This window comes from Oncorhynchus mykiss, chromosome 9 (assembly GCF_057628025.1).
Source record: "Oncorhynchus mykiss isolate SJ-2025 chromosome 9, ASM5762802v1, whole genome shotgun sequence".
Taxonomy (NCBI): Eukaryota; Metazoa; Chordata; class Actinopteri; order Salmoniformes; family Salmonidae; genus Oncorhynchus; species Oncorhynchus mykiss.
The window spans coordinates 12021849-12033688 of record NC_143030.1 but is presented as its reverse complement, the minus strand read 5'-3'; the positions used below and the strand labels follow the sequence as shown (position 1 = coordinate 12033688).

Here is an 11840-nt window from a genome sequence, read left to right as displayed (position 1 = left end):
TCAAAACAGCATGGCTGGTCAGCGTATGAACTCCTGTAGATCCATTCTCCAGCCCCCAGCCTCCAGCCCCATTCTCCAGCCCCATCCCCCATCCTCCAGCCCCATTCTCCAGCCCCCAGCCCCATCCCCCAGCCTCCATCCCCATCCCCCATCCTCCAGCCCCATCCCCCAGCCCCATTCTCCAGCTCCCAGCCCCATTCTCCAGCCTTTGACAGAAACTAAACAAAAGCGCTGTGATTTGTTGCAAGTTGCGATGGACTTCTCCATGCGACTAAGTATCACACCTTTAGAGTAAGGATTGAAAAACAACGCAAAAAAAATGACAAGATCATTTGTGTTATAAACAATAAAACAGGATTTATTTAATTCAGGAGGTCTGAGCCATTTAAAAATAACAACAGTAAAAATCCTCTTGTTCAAAACGTTAAAGAGTTTCTATACATGATACACACTGTACAACGTAAAATACATTTCTGGGAGGCAGACAGACCTGGAGAGGTACTGAGTAATATGCAGGGGTTTCGTTCCAGCACCACTCTAACACACCTGCCTCCGCTAATCAAGGTCCTGATGAGAAGCCGATTAGTAGAATGAGTTGTGTCGATTGGAGCAAAAACCTTGACAACTCCCGACAGAGACAGCCGTATCGTTTATACCCATAAAGAACACTGTTACCGTGGGTTACACAACAGTATCAAATGGTCGATGATATTAACAGTAAATCAATTTACTTTTTCACTACACACACACACACCTCTAAAAAAATACCTCTGTAACTTTTAGATTAGCCTTCAACACTTATAAAAAGTTTAAACATGTTTTTTTTCTTAGTGTAAAAACAGATACAACTTGAACAAGTAAAATAAAAATAATAGCATTGGTGCTGAAAAGAAAATACATCTCTGCTTGATTTATACAACAAGAACAGATGCCATCCCTTCATTAGAAAACAAATAACAGTGATATAAATATTACAGAATATATATACACAGTGACTTCCTTAGACAAGTAGATATTCTCCCACCAACTAGTTTCTACGGGTCACTTCAACGCCCTCTCCAACGTGTCCAGGTCCACCGTCGGAGTTGTCGCCACTTCAAAGAACACCCTGATGGCAGAATTAAAGGTCTCCATTGAAAATAATCACTTGCAAATGCAACCCCCGCCCCCCCACCACCCCCGGGGGGGAGCCACGCCCCCCCATATATTTGGCTACGGTGCATGTAAACATCCGACTTCAAGTGTATTTTGACACTGGAAATGTGAGAAAATGAACATTAGGTTGGAAAGTGGTGTAATTTAGGATGGTCCACGCACATGCAGGCGTGAAGGCGTGCCAGCGCCACTTCCCCCCCCCAGGAGGTTAAAGGCTTGGCATGGGCCCTCAAATCCTCGACTGGGTAAGGCCAAAACGACATAATACAGTCCAACGTCAACTCATTTTAATTATGCTTTTAGATAAAAATAGAAAATGTCGACCGTTACTCCAAAGGACCATTCTAAGAATACAATATGAAAATCATTGTTTCCACAGGAGGAAATCACCAGTTGACAACCGGGGTTAAAAATGGTTTGACCTCTGTAGCCATTTTAGTTCCATGTACAAACTACTTCCAAGCACAGTTCAGGTTTTTTTATATTTGACTAATGATTAAAAAAAAAAAAAAAAAAATATATATAGCATTTATTCAGTCACTCTATTCATACCTTATTTTGAGCGTGAGCAAAGCCTGGGAGCTAAGGTTAAACTGACCGACAGTACACTTACCTGAGAACTATAATACCTAGTTTCCACAGTACACTTACTTGTGAGAGTACTTGCTCCGGACGGCCAGGAGTTTGTCGTCTGGCGGGGAGGTGAGCATGGAATGGAGCCTCCGGACAACAGGGACCAGCTCTGACACTTCGTACCCAGAGTGGAACACCAGGATGGGGGACTAGAGGACAGGGATGTGGGTGATTAAATACAGACCATAAAAAAGTATTACCAGCCCCTCTGTACTGACTATGGGGACAGTAAGATGCCAGACAAGGCATTGAAGAACCAGGAGCCGAAAGTAGAGACCGATCTAGACAGAACGGCACAGAAATACACTGAGTGGACAAAACATTAGGAACACCTGCTCTTTCCATGACAGACTGACCAGGAGAAAGATATGATCCATTATTGATGTCACTTGTTAAATACACTTCAATCAGTGTAGATGAAGGGGAGGAGACGTGTGTGTGTGTGTGTGTGTGTGTGTGTAAGCTCACCCATCCTCCCAGCTCCTTGGTGACTAGAGCCAACAGCAGACAGGCTGAGGCCAGTAATGATCCTCTCTCTGGGACCAGATCCATCTCCTGAAGACTCAGCTCACACACATACCGGGCCAGGGTTAGAGTTTCCATACTGGCACTCACACACTGGAGAGAGACACAGATGGGTTACACACTGGAGAGAGACACGGAACACACACACATGCTGCAGACAAGAGGATAAACATGAATCGGGTTGCACATTTGGGGAATATTCAGAGATGGAAACTTTCCCGTGGGAATTAACAGAAATGTGTAAATTAACACCATTTAAAATGTAGATGGTTGTTTTGCCTTGGATATATTTATCATATGGAGACAAAGGTAAATCAGAAGTAGACAGTAATACATTAAATCCTTCCAATGGGAATACAATTATTTAGTTACAAATTAAACTTTAAATGAGTTGGCTCTTCACATGGGATGATTTCACTGAACAACAAGGGACTATTGAATGATACATCACATCACGTCTCCCAAAAACATTTTCAACATACAGCTGTAAAATGATAATCTAGAAACTAAAGCTTTGGTTGTGTTCCTCTCAGGCTTCCATGTCTTCTCCCTGGACCTCCTCAATGTCCACCTCTTGAACGTCAGACTCCGAGGCCCCATCTTCACTGTCACTGTCCAACCTTGTTGAGGATGGCCGATTGGGAGGCTTTTTGAGTCTGACATTTTCCCGGGTGGGCACCAATTTTTCAAACCTTGTATTGGCCAGCATGTTGCGTGCTTTGGTGTGTGTGTTCCCAAACAAGGACCAGTTGCGCTCTGAGGCGGCTGATGTTTGTGGGATTTGTAGGATGATGGCGGCAACAGGGGAAAGAGTCTCAGATCCACAAAGTCCCTTCCACCAACCAGGTGGCTGATGAGATATGTTGGCAAGACTGCCATATTGCATCTCCATCACAAAGCCCTTGCTTAGAAGTGTACTTCGCCAGACTGCCATGAACTTTGCCCTCATCCAGGCCAAGGTGGCGAGACACGGTAGTGATGACACCATAGGACTTGTTGATCTCTGCACCAGACAGGATGCTCTTGCCAGCAGACTTGGGGTCCAACATGTACGCTGCAGCGTGGATGGGCTTCAGGCAGAAGTCTGGACACTTTCTGATGCATTTCAGAACTGCAGTTTCCTCTGCTTAGAGCAACAGTGCAGTGGGCAGTACAGATTTCTTCTCTTACATCTGCAAGCAGAGTCTGAACATTAGACAGGATGGGATTGTCTCCCTCAATCCATGCAATGGCTACTGCTATAGGTTGCAGGAGTTTCAGGCTGCTTACCACTCTCTCCCAAAATACATCATCCAGGAGGATCCTCTTGATGGGGCTGTCCATATCGGCAGACTGTGATATGGCCATTTCATGGCGAGACTCCTTCCCCTCCAGGAAACTGTCAATCATGTGGACAACACCACCCCAAAGGGTGTTGCTGGGCAGCTTTAAGGTGGTGCTCTTGTTCCTCTCACTTTGCTTTCAAACAGCCTTCAGCTCATCTGCATTGTAGAGACCGGTGTGTCTGTTGTCCCTTGTGTCTGTGCTCTTGTAGGATACTGGTTGAGATGTAGTTAATTATTCCTTGCTCATGGTATCCACCTGCGTTCCATTGCTCATGGTATCCACCTGCGTTCCATTGCTCATGGTATCCACCTGCGTTCCATTGCTCATGGTATCCACCTGCGTTCCACTCCTCATGGTATCCACCTGCGTTCCACTCCTCATGGTATCCACCTGCGTTCCATTGCTCATGGTATCCACCTGCGTTCCATTGCTCATGGTATCCACCTGCGTTCCATTGCTCATGGTATCCACCTGCGTTCCATTCCTCATGGTATCCACCTGCGTTCCATTCCTCATGGTATCCACCTGCGTTCCATTCCTCATGGTATCCACCTGTGTTCCATTGCTCATGGTATCCACCTGCGTTCCATTGCTCATGGTATCCACCTGCGTTCCATTGCTCATGGTATCCACCTGCGTTCCATTCCTCATGGTATCCACCTGCGTTCCATTCCTCATGGTATCCACCTGCGTTCCATTGCTCATGGTATCCACCTGCGTTCCATTGCTCATGGTATCCACCTGCGTTCCATTGCTCATGGTATCCACCTGCGTTCCATTGCTCATGGTATCCACCTGCGTTCCATTGCTCATGGTATCCACCTGCGTTCCATTGCTCATGGTATCCACCTGCGTTCCATTGCTCATGGTATCCACCTGCGTTCCATTGCTCATGGTATCCACCTGCGTTCCATTGCTCATGGTATCCACCTGCGTTCCACTCCTCACGTAGACAAGAAGGAATACTCCGGTTGGAACTTTATTGAAGCTATATGTTAAAAACATCCTAATGATTGAGTCGACCGGTAATCTCACTTTTTGAAGATTTTGTCCGATATAACGCTGACCAGAATGAGCGTTTGGATATGTATACCAAACACGCTAACAAAAGGAGGTATTTGGACATAAATAACAGACGTTTTAAAACAAAATAAACACTTGTGGACCTGGGATTCCTGGAGTGGTTTCTGATGTAGCTCAAAGGTAAGGGAATATTTATCATGTCATTTCTTGTTTATGTTGACGCCCTCTGTGCGGCTGTGGTGTTTTTACTTACCCCCCCCCCTATAGAAAGGGGTCCCTCACCCCCTATAGAAAGGGGTCCCTCACCCCCTATAGAAAGGGGTCCCACACGCACAGAGTGTTTTCTGCATAGAAAAGTATTGGACCGCTTATGACCAAACAGTGTGTAAATAAATAAATAAATAACTAGAACCAGATAAAGTATGGAGAAAATATAATGCTGTTTAAAGATCTTTGAGCGCTAACAATCAACATAAAAGCTAGACAGTCAGAATCTAAGATGAAAAACATTTGGCATTCAGGAGTGTTTATGGCATGGGGCCCCCATAGATTTTGCTATGTCTGAGTCACTCAATTAGCATATAGTGTGTCAAATTGCAAGAAATTTGCTTTTAACGAGCGACAATTTGTCGCTGCGGCCAACGGGGGGGGGCCTCTAAAAATGTTCAGTTGACCATCACCGTAGCCTCATTTTGACGCAGGAAAAACCCTGTACCTTGGCATATCGCCTGAGGAAGCGGTAGGGGACGGGGATGTTGATGTCGAACTCCAGCGCCTGCAGGATGCTCGTCTCCATAGCAATAACCTCCTCCCTCTTGTACGCATCATCACAGACGTACAGGAAGTCGTCCACACAGGGCGGACAGCGCTCCTGATGGAGGGAGAGAGAAAGGATGGTGGGTAAGAGAAAGAGTATTACACAGAAAGAGAGCCCAAGTGAGGACAACACTAATTTGGGCACAATGAGCCTGTCTCCCCCACCCTCCATCCCTCACCTCTCCTACCGTTAACCGGAGTAGTGGACAGGTAGTGTGTGTGTTTAATATCCCTCACCTCTCCTACCGTTAACCGGAGTAGTGGACAGGTAGTGTGTGTGTTTAATATCCCTCACCTCTCCTACCGTTAACCGGAGTAGTGGACAGGTAGTGTGTGTGTTTAATATCCCTCACCTCTCCTACCGTTAACCGGAGTAGTGGACAGGTAGTGTGTGTGTGTGTTTAATATCCCTCACCTCTCCTACCGTTAACCGGAGTAGTGGACAGGTAGTGTGTGTGTTTAATATCCCTCACCTCTCCTACCGTTAACCGGAGCAGGGGACAGGTAGTGTGTGTGTGTAATATCCCTCACCTCTCCTACCGTTAACCGGAGTAGTGGACAGGTAGTGTGTGTGTGTGTTTAATATCCTTCACCTCTCCTACCGTTAACCGGACTAGTGGACAGGTAGTGTGTGTGTGTGTGTTTAATATCCCTCACCTCAAACTTGGATGCTATGAGCAAGGCTGTAGAACCTATAAGCTGTAGATTCTCTCTGTTGACCGGAGCTACGGACAGGAAGTGGTCTGTCACCTTCACAGCCAGGTACAGAGTCTCATGGTTCAGCTCAAAGTTCTCCTGGAAGCACAGAGTAAACACACACTCGCTCCAGCACACAAAGAACCACAGTGTCTCATCTTCACTCCTATTTTAAAAATTGGTCTGTTCTACAGGCATACTGCGTTGTCGTGTTATTATAGTAGCAAGTGTACTGGGTTCCTGACCTGCACCTCGACCAACCAGTCCACTAGGATGGCCCTCATCCCAGAGTTCAGACTGGGCTGGATGGACATATAGTCAGACAGGATGAACTTCTCCTCTCTGGCCTTGAGGTAGTCAAATATTTCCTTGGCGTACTGAGCAGTCAGAGTGGGGTCCTCCTGGTGCTGAGAGTCTATATCAAACTCCTCAGGGATCTGAGAGTGGGAGGGGCAGAGAGAGGGAAGAGTGATATTTAGGTGCAGTACAAAACACTGCTAGACTGTGCCCAAGCGAGTTCCATAGAACTATTCCTGACTGTCCCCATGTACAGTACCAGTCAAAAGGTTGGGACACATCTACTCATTCCAGGGTTTATTTTATTTTTTTACTATTGTCTACATTGTAGAATAATAGTAAAGACAACACTATGAAATAACACGTATGGAGTCATGTAGTAACCAAAAAATATATATATATATAATATATATATATATATATATATACACACACTGTATATATTTTATATTCTTTAAAGTAGCCACCCTTTCTTTGCCTTGATGATAGCTTTGCAGACTCTTGGCATTCTCTCAACCAGCTTCATGAGGAATGCTTTTCCAACAGTCTTGAAGGAGTTCCCAGATATGCTGAGCACTTGTTGGCTGCTTTTCCTTCACTCTGTGGTCCAACTCATCCCTAACCACCTCAATTGGGTTGAGGTCAGGTGATTGTGGAGGCCAGGTCATCTGATGCAGCACTCCATCACTCTAGTGATTAGTCAAATAGTCCTTACACAGCCTGGAGGTGTATTGGGTCATTGTTCTGTTGAAAAACAAATGATAGACCCACTAAGCGTAAACCAGATGGGATGGCATATCGCTGCAGAATGCCATGGTAGCCATGCTGGCTAAGTGTGCCTTGAATTCTAAAGAAGTCAGTGCCACCAGCAAAGCACCATCACACCTCCTCCTCCATGCTTCACGGTGGGAACCACACATGCAGAGATCTGTTCACCTACTCTGAATCTCACAAAGACGCGACGGTTGGGGCGCATCAGACCAAAGGACCGATTTCCACCGGTCTATTGTCCATTGCTCGTGTTTCTTGGTCCAAGCAAGTCTCTTCTTATTGGTGTCCTTTAGTAGAGGTTTCTTTGCAGCAATTCGACCATGAAGGCCGGTCTTAAAGTGATGGACTGTCGTTTCTCTTTGCTTATTTGAGCTGTTCTTGCCATATAATGGACTTGGTCTTTTACCAAATAGGGCTTTCTTCTGTATACCACCCCTACCTTGTAACACAAGTGATTGGTACAAACGGATTTGGAAGGAAATAAATTCCACAAATGACCTAGTAACAAGGCACACATGTTAATTGAAATGCATTCCAGGTACCTACCTCATGAAGCTGGTTGAGAGAATGCCAAGAGTCTGCAAAGCTGTTATCAAGGCAAAGGGTGGCTACTTTGAAGAATCTCAATTATATTTTTGATTTGTTTAACACTATGGTTACGACATGATTCCATATGTGTTATTTCATAGTTTTAATGTCTTCTATTATTCTACAATGTAGAAGATTGTAAAAATAAAGAAAACCCTGGAATGAGAAGGTGTATAAACTTTTGATTGGTACTGTAGATCCCACTGATGTGACAATAGTCTGGTGCTCCATTAGCCTACCTGTGGTCTCCGGAGGTGGGGGGGCAACTCTCTAGGTGGAACAGCCTCCACCACCACAAGCTCTTCAACTGGGGCCTCCTCCTCCCCCCTCTGCTTCTCCTCCTCCTGACTCTCTGAGCTCATTGAGCCAGACCTGGAGAAGGGAGACAGGTGGGAATAGGGTGAAGTGTTTAGATTTCACATTTTAGTCATTTAGCAGATGTTCTTATCCAGAGCAACAGTCCGTGTCTATATAGCAGTCACTGCAAGCAAAACGTCCCTCAGTAAAAGGCAGAGAAAGCTAGTGTTTTGATGTGGAATGTTATGAATCTATAATAAATCGATGAACTCACACACACACAAAAAAAAGGACGACAAAGTTGTATCGTAATAAGAGATGACTGATCAAGTGATTCAGTATCAGGATTGCCCCCATAGCAAGCATCATAAACATATACAATTACTCTGTCCATTTATAAATTGGCCCCCCTTCTCGCTCACCTTCACAGAAAAACAACTACACCGTTCTTCACAGCCCATCAAACCTAACGACAGTACAGCGGGGCGGGGGGGGGGGGGGGGGAGAGGGGCGGGGGGGGCAATGACTTACTTTTTAAGGTTGGCTTCATTCTTGTCTAACACAGTGGAGGTGGCCTTCTTCTTCTGCGTCTTCTTAAGGGAGTTCTTCTTGGTACCTGGAAGGCTGATGTGAACCTTGTGTGCCTGGAAGCCATGGAGAGACCAGAGAGTCAACGCCACAGTCTTTTCATAGTGTGCAGATGAGGCAGAACATTCCCTGGTTATCGATCGACCTGTGTGTCACCCTATTCATACGTGTGACACCAATCCCCTATTGGCAGGCATAATATGTTTATTTATTATTATTGCCAAGACAGAACTTTTAAGTTCTTGTTTCTCAAGTTGAGATCTACCCCACCATACACCCAACTGCCAAACGAAAGTGGGTTTCAGTGCCAGTCTGCAGCAGAACCTGGTGGAAGACTAGTAGAATCTGTCCCTCCCCAGGAGACCATTCAGACCCTGTTCTGTGATGTATTCATTTCAAACCAAAATCGTAGAAAACAGTGGCAAAAACTAGGGATGCACGATAGCAAAAAGCATACTGGAATCGGACCATATTATCTAAAAATGCCAGAATCAGGCCGATGTCGTCTAGTTTAACTCCGATGTGCAAAACCGATGTCAACGCTGACGTGCATACCGATATAGCGTAACGACGCCACGAATATAGTGCAACACAGCATTCCAAACCTGGCCCACAATATCTGCTGTGTGGATCTAGCAGTCAACAAGTGGAGCAGTCATTTGAAAGAGTAAGAACACTTCAGGGAGACTCAAAATCCATTAATCCATTAAAATCCATTAATTAATTCATTGCCCTTGACAATCAACCGTCCTCTGTCGTGGATGATGTTGATCTCGTACCGAGGAAAGCCGTATTGCACAGCAAGGCTGTGCTGGTTGTCATACCGCATCGAGACACCTACTCAACAAAACCCCACAGTCTGTGTCGGCAGTTAACTTGGAAAAGTACTCTAGTCTATGTACTGCCGTCTTCACCATGCCAGGTACAAGGACCGCTACTTCCATACAGACAAGAAACTGATTTTTACATGAAAATGTTAGACATGAACGTTTTGCAACGGAAAACAAGTTAGTTGGACAAATTCAGGTTAGTCCCTCCCAGTTGAGTTAGGTTGTTTGATTCTAGTGAAAACACCCCAGATAGATCGACAAAGAGAACAGGTTTACATTGGTGAGGTCTACGAAGGCTGTCCTCTTCTTAGGGGCTCCTTGGGGAGGGGACGACGACCTCTTGACCTGGGGGCCTTCCTCCTAAAACACAGAGCTATGTTATTTGATATGGAGCTATGCAATGAAGAGTGATAGCAAGACACTATTGAGGTTAGTTTAGTCCACACCGGAGCAGCGGTTTCATTGAGAGATAAGAGGGGTTAAGTTAACCAGCAGATATCAGACACACAATTTCAAAAAGCAACACAGACAAATACATGTAGCTAGCTCACCCAGATGATGTACCTCGCTATGCAATAATAGGTTGGCTGGTTACAAAGCTAGATACAGACCAACAATATAAAAAATAAACTGTCAAAGGGAGAGCTGGCCAACGCTCCTCCTGGAGAGCTAGTTGGCAATTGGGTGGTGCACGTTTTTGTTCCAGCACTACTAGAAAAACACCACCCCTAAAATCAACAGTGGGAGGCTATTATTAGTCAATTTACCTGATTCTCTATCCCTTTGCCACGTAATTTGGGTATTTTACTGCCAGCAGTAACACTTGGTTTCTTCCCCCTGGGAAAAGGCATGACTTCAGCTTGGGAGTTTTCACCAAATGGGTTCAGACGGTCAGTGGTTGTTTCCTACAAGAGAAAACATAACATTTGCATGCGCTACGAAATATAAACGTGAAGGCCTGTTTCTGTGATCTTCAAAACATAATAGCTTGTTCACTGGAGTTGAGGGACCCGAGATCGAATCTGACTCCCAGGATCCTTCAATTCCCTTTGTCCCTTTGACACACGGTCGGTCGTTAGGCACCAAAATATGGAGTGTCGCATTGCAACTATCGTTATTAATGCCGTTCCGCACGGTTTGTACTTAAAAAAATAAATAATCAATATTCCTTCCGGATACTGTCCTGCTGCTGTCTCAGCCGACCTGAGGGCGGCGGTAATGAGTGATTATATTAGAGGTCCAGAAGGTGGATTTGGACATGTGCACTTCGTCAAAAACAAATAACTGATTTAAAACTCTTTAAAAAACATTTTTAAAAAACATACATACCGTGCACAGTGGCAGTAATTACGATAGTTACTCTGCGAAACTCCATATTATGAAGCGTACTGCGACGTTAACGATCGTATTTGAACCTTATAACGTTTGCAGAGCTGGTTAATGGGACTTTGAATAGAAGGACCCTGGGCATCAGATACAATCTCGCCTCCTCACATCCAGATACTGGTTCACAGGGCAATATGTTGGTATCACAAGCAGAAAACGTACATTGTGTGGAAGAATCTAACGTTAACGTTGGTCAGCCTACTGCTCAAAGGGTCCTGCACCCGACCGCACGTGATTTCGAAAGGGTAGCACGCTATCTAGTGAGAAAACTAGCTTATCCGTTAATGAAACAACATCTTACCTTATCGTATTTTCCGTGCTGTCAAAATTGGTTGCAAAAGTTTCTGATCGGAAAAATACAACATTCAACACAGGTCGAAACGGCGAGCTAAAACACATTTGTAAGCAAAACTACTTCCAAACACCGTGCGGACGGTGCTGATTGGTTGAAATTCGTCGATAGTTCGCCTATCAGCGCTCAGCTACGATGCCGTTGTTAGGGGGCGGAGTCTTTAGAATTTTCAAACTTCTTAGCAACCAATGGGAGCTCGTCGGTGTTTGCTGAAGTAAATGCGTTTTGACAGGTAATGTTGTGGTTGTGAACGGTACCGCGGGGACATTTCTTAGAGCGTTTGTAAGAATTCCACGAACTATATATTTTTCTTTCTTTCACAAGAACTAAAAATAACAGTTTCTGGATGCGATTACATTTGCACATTCTACATAACGTTAGCAAGCTATAGTTTAACATGTCAACATGCTAAACCCTCTTTCTTGAAACAAGCTTGGTTTTAAAGAACTGTTAAAACAGTCACTCTGCTATTCATATGGTTGGGTTACAAAAAGTCCCTAGGATTCCGTAAACAAAATGGCAGGCCCTATTTTCATTTGCTAGAGTAAAATAAAATT

At 44.8% G+C, this 11840-nt stretch overlaps 1 protein-coding gene across 1 annotated transcript; it reads right to left on the bottom strand.

Annotated features, from left to right (window-relative positions):
• Positions 1-331: 331 nt before the first annotated feature.
• ccnb3 (cyclin B3) lies at positions 332-11417 on the bottom strand. Its single transcript, XM_036987269.2, has 11 exons — positions 11233-11417; positions 10313-10450; positions 9822-9905; positions 8659-8771; positions 8070-8202; positions 6420-6611; positions 6136-6273; positions 5378-5533; positions 2257-2406; positions 1807-1937; positions 332-1108 (listed from the first exon to the last, which is right to left on the bottom strand). Exons 2-11 carry the CDS (start codon positions 10394-10396, stop codon positions 1042-1044), a joined length of 1248 nt encoding a protein of 415 aa, XP_036843164.1. The 5' UTR covers positions 10397-10450; positions 11233-11417; the 3' UTR covers positions 332-1041.
• Positions 11418-11840: the final 423 nt, after the last annotated feature.

What these genes read in the sequence shown, in the direction of transcription:
- ccnb3 (XM_036987269.2), bottom strand. Translation starts at nt 10,396, where the DNA reads ATGCCTTTTCCCAGGGGGAAGAAACCAAGTGTTACTGCTGGCAGTAAA. An exon ending in CCTTCGTAGACCTCACCAAT is followed by an intron (nt 8,772 to 9,821) that starts GTAAACCTGTTC and finishes CATGGCTTCCAG; the next exon opens with GCACACAAGGTTCACATCAG. An exon ending in CGGAGCAAGTACTCTCACAA is followed by an intron (nt 1,109 to 1,806) that starts GTAAGTGTACTG and finishes TTCTGCCATCAG; the next exon opens with GGTGTTCTTTGAAGTGGCGA.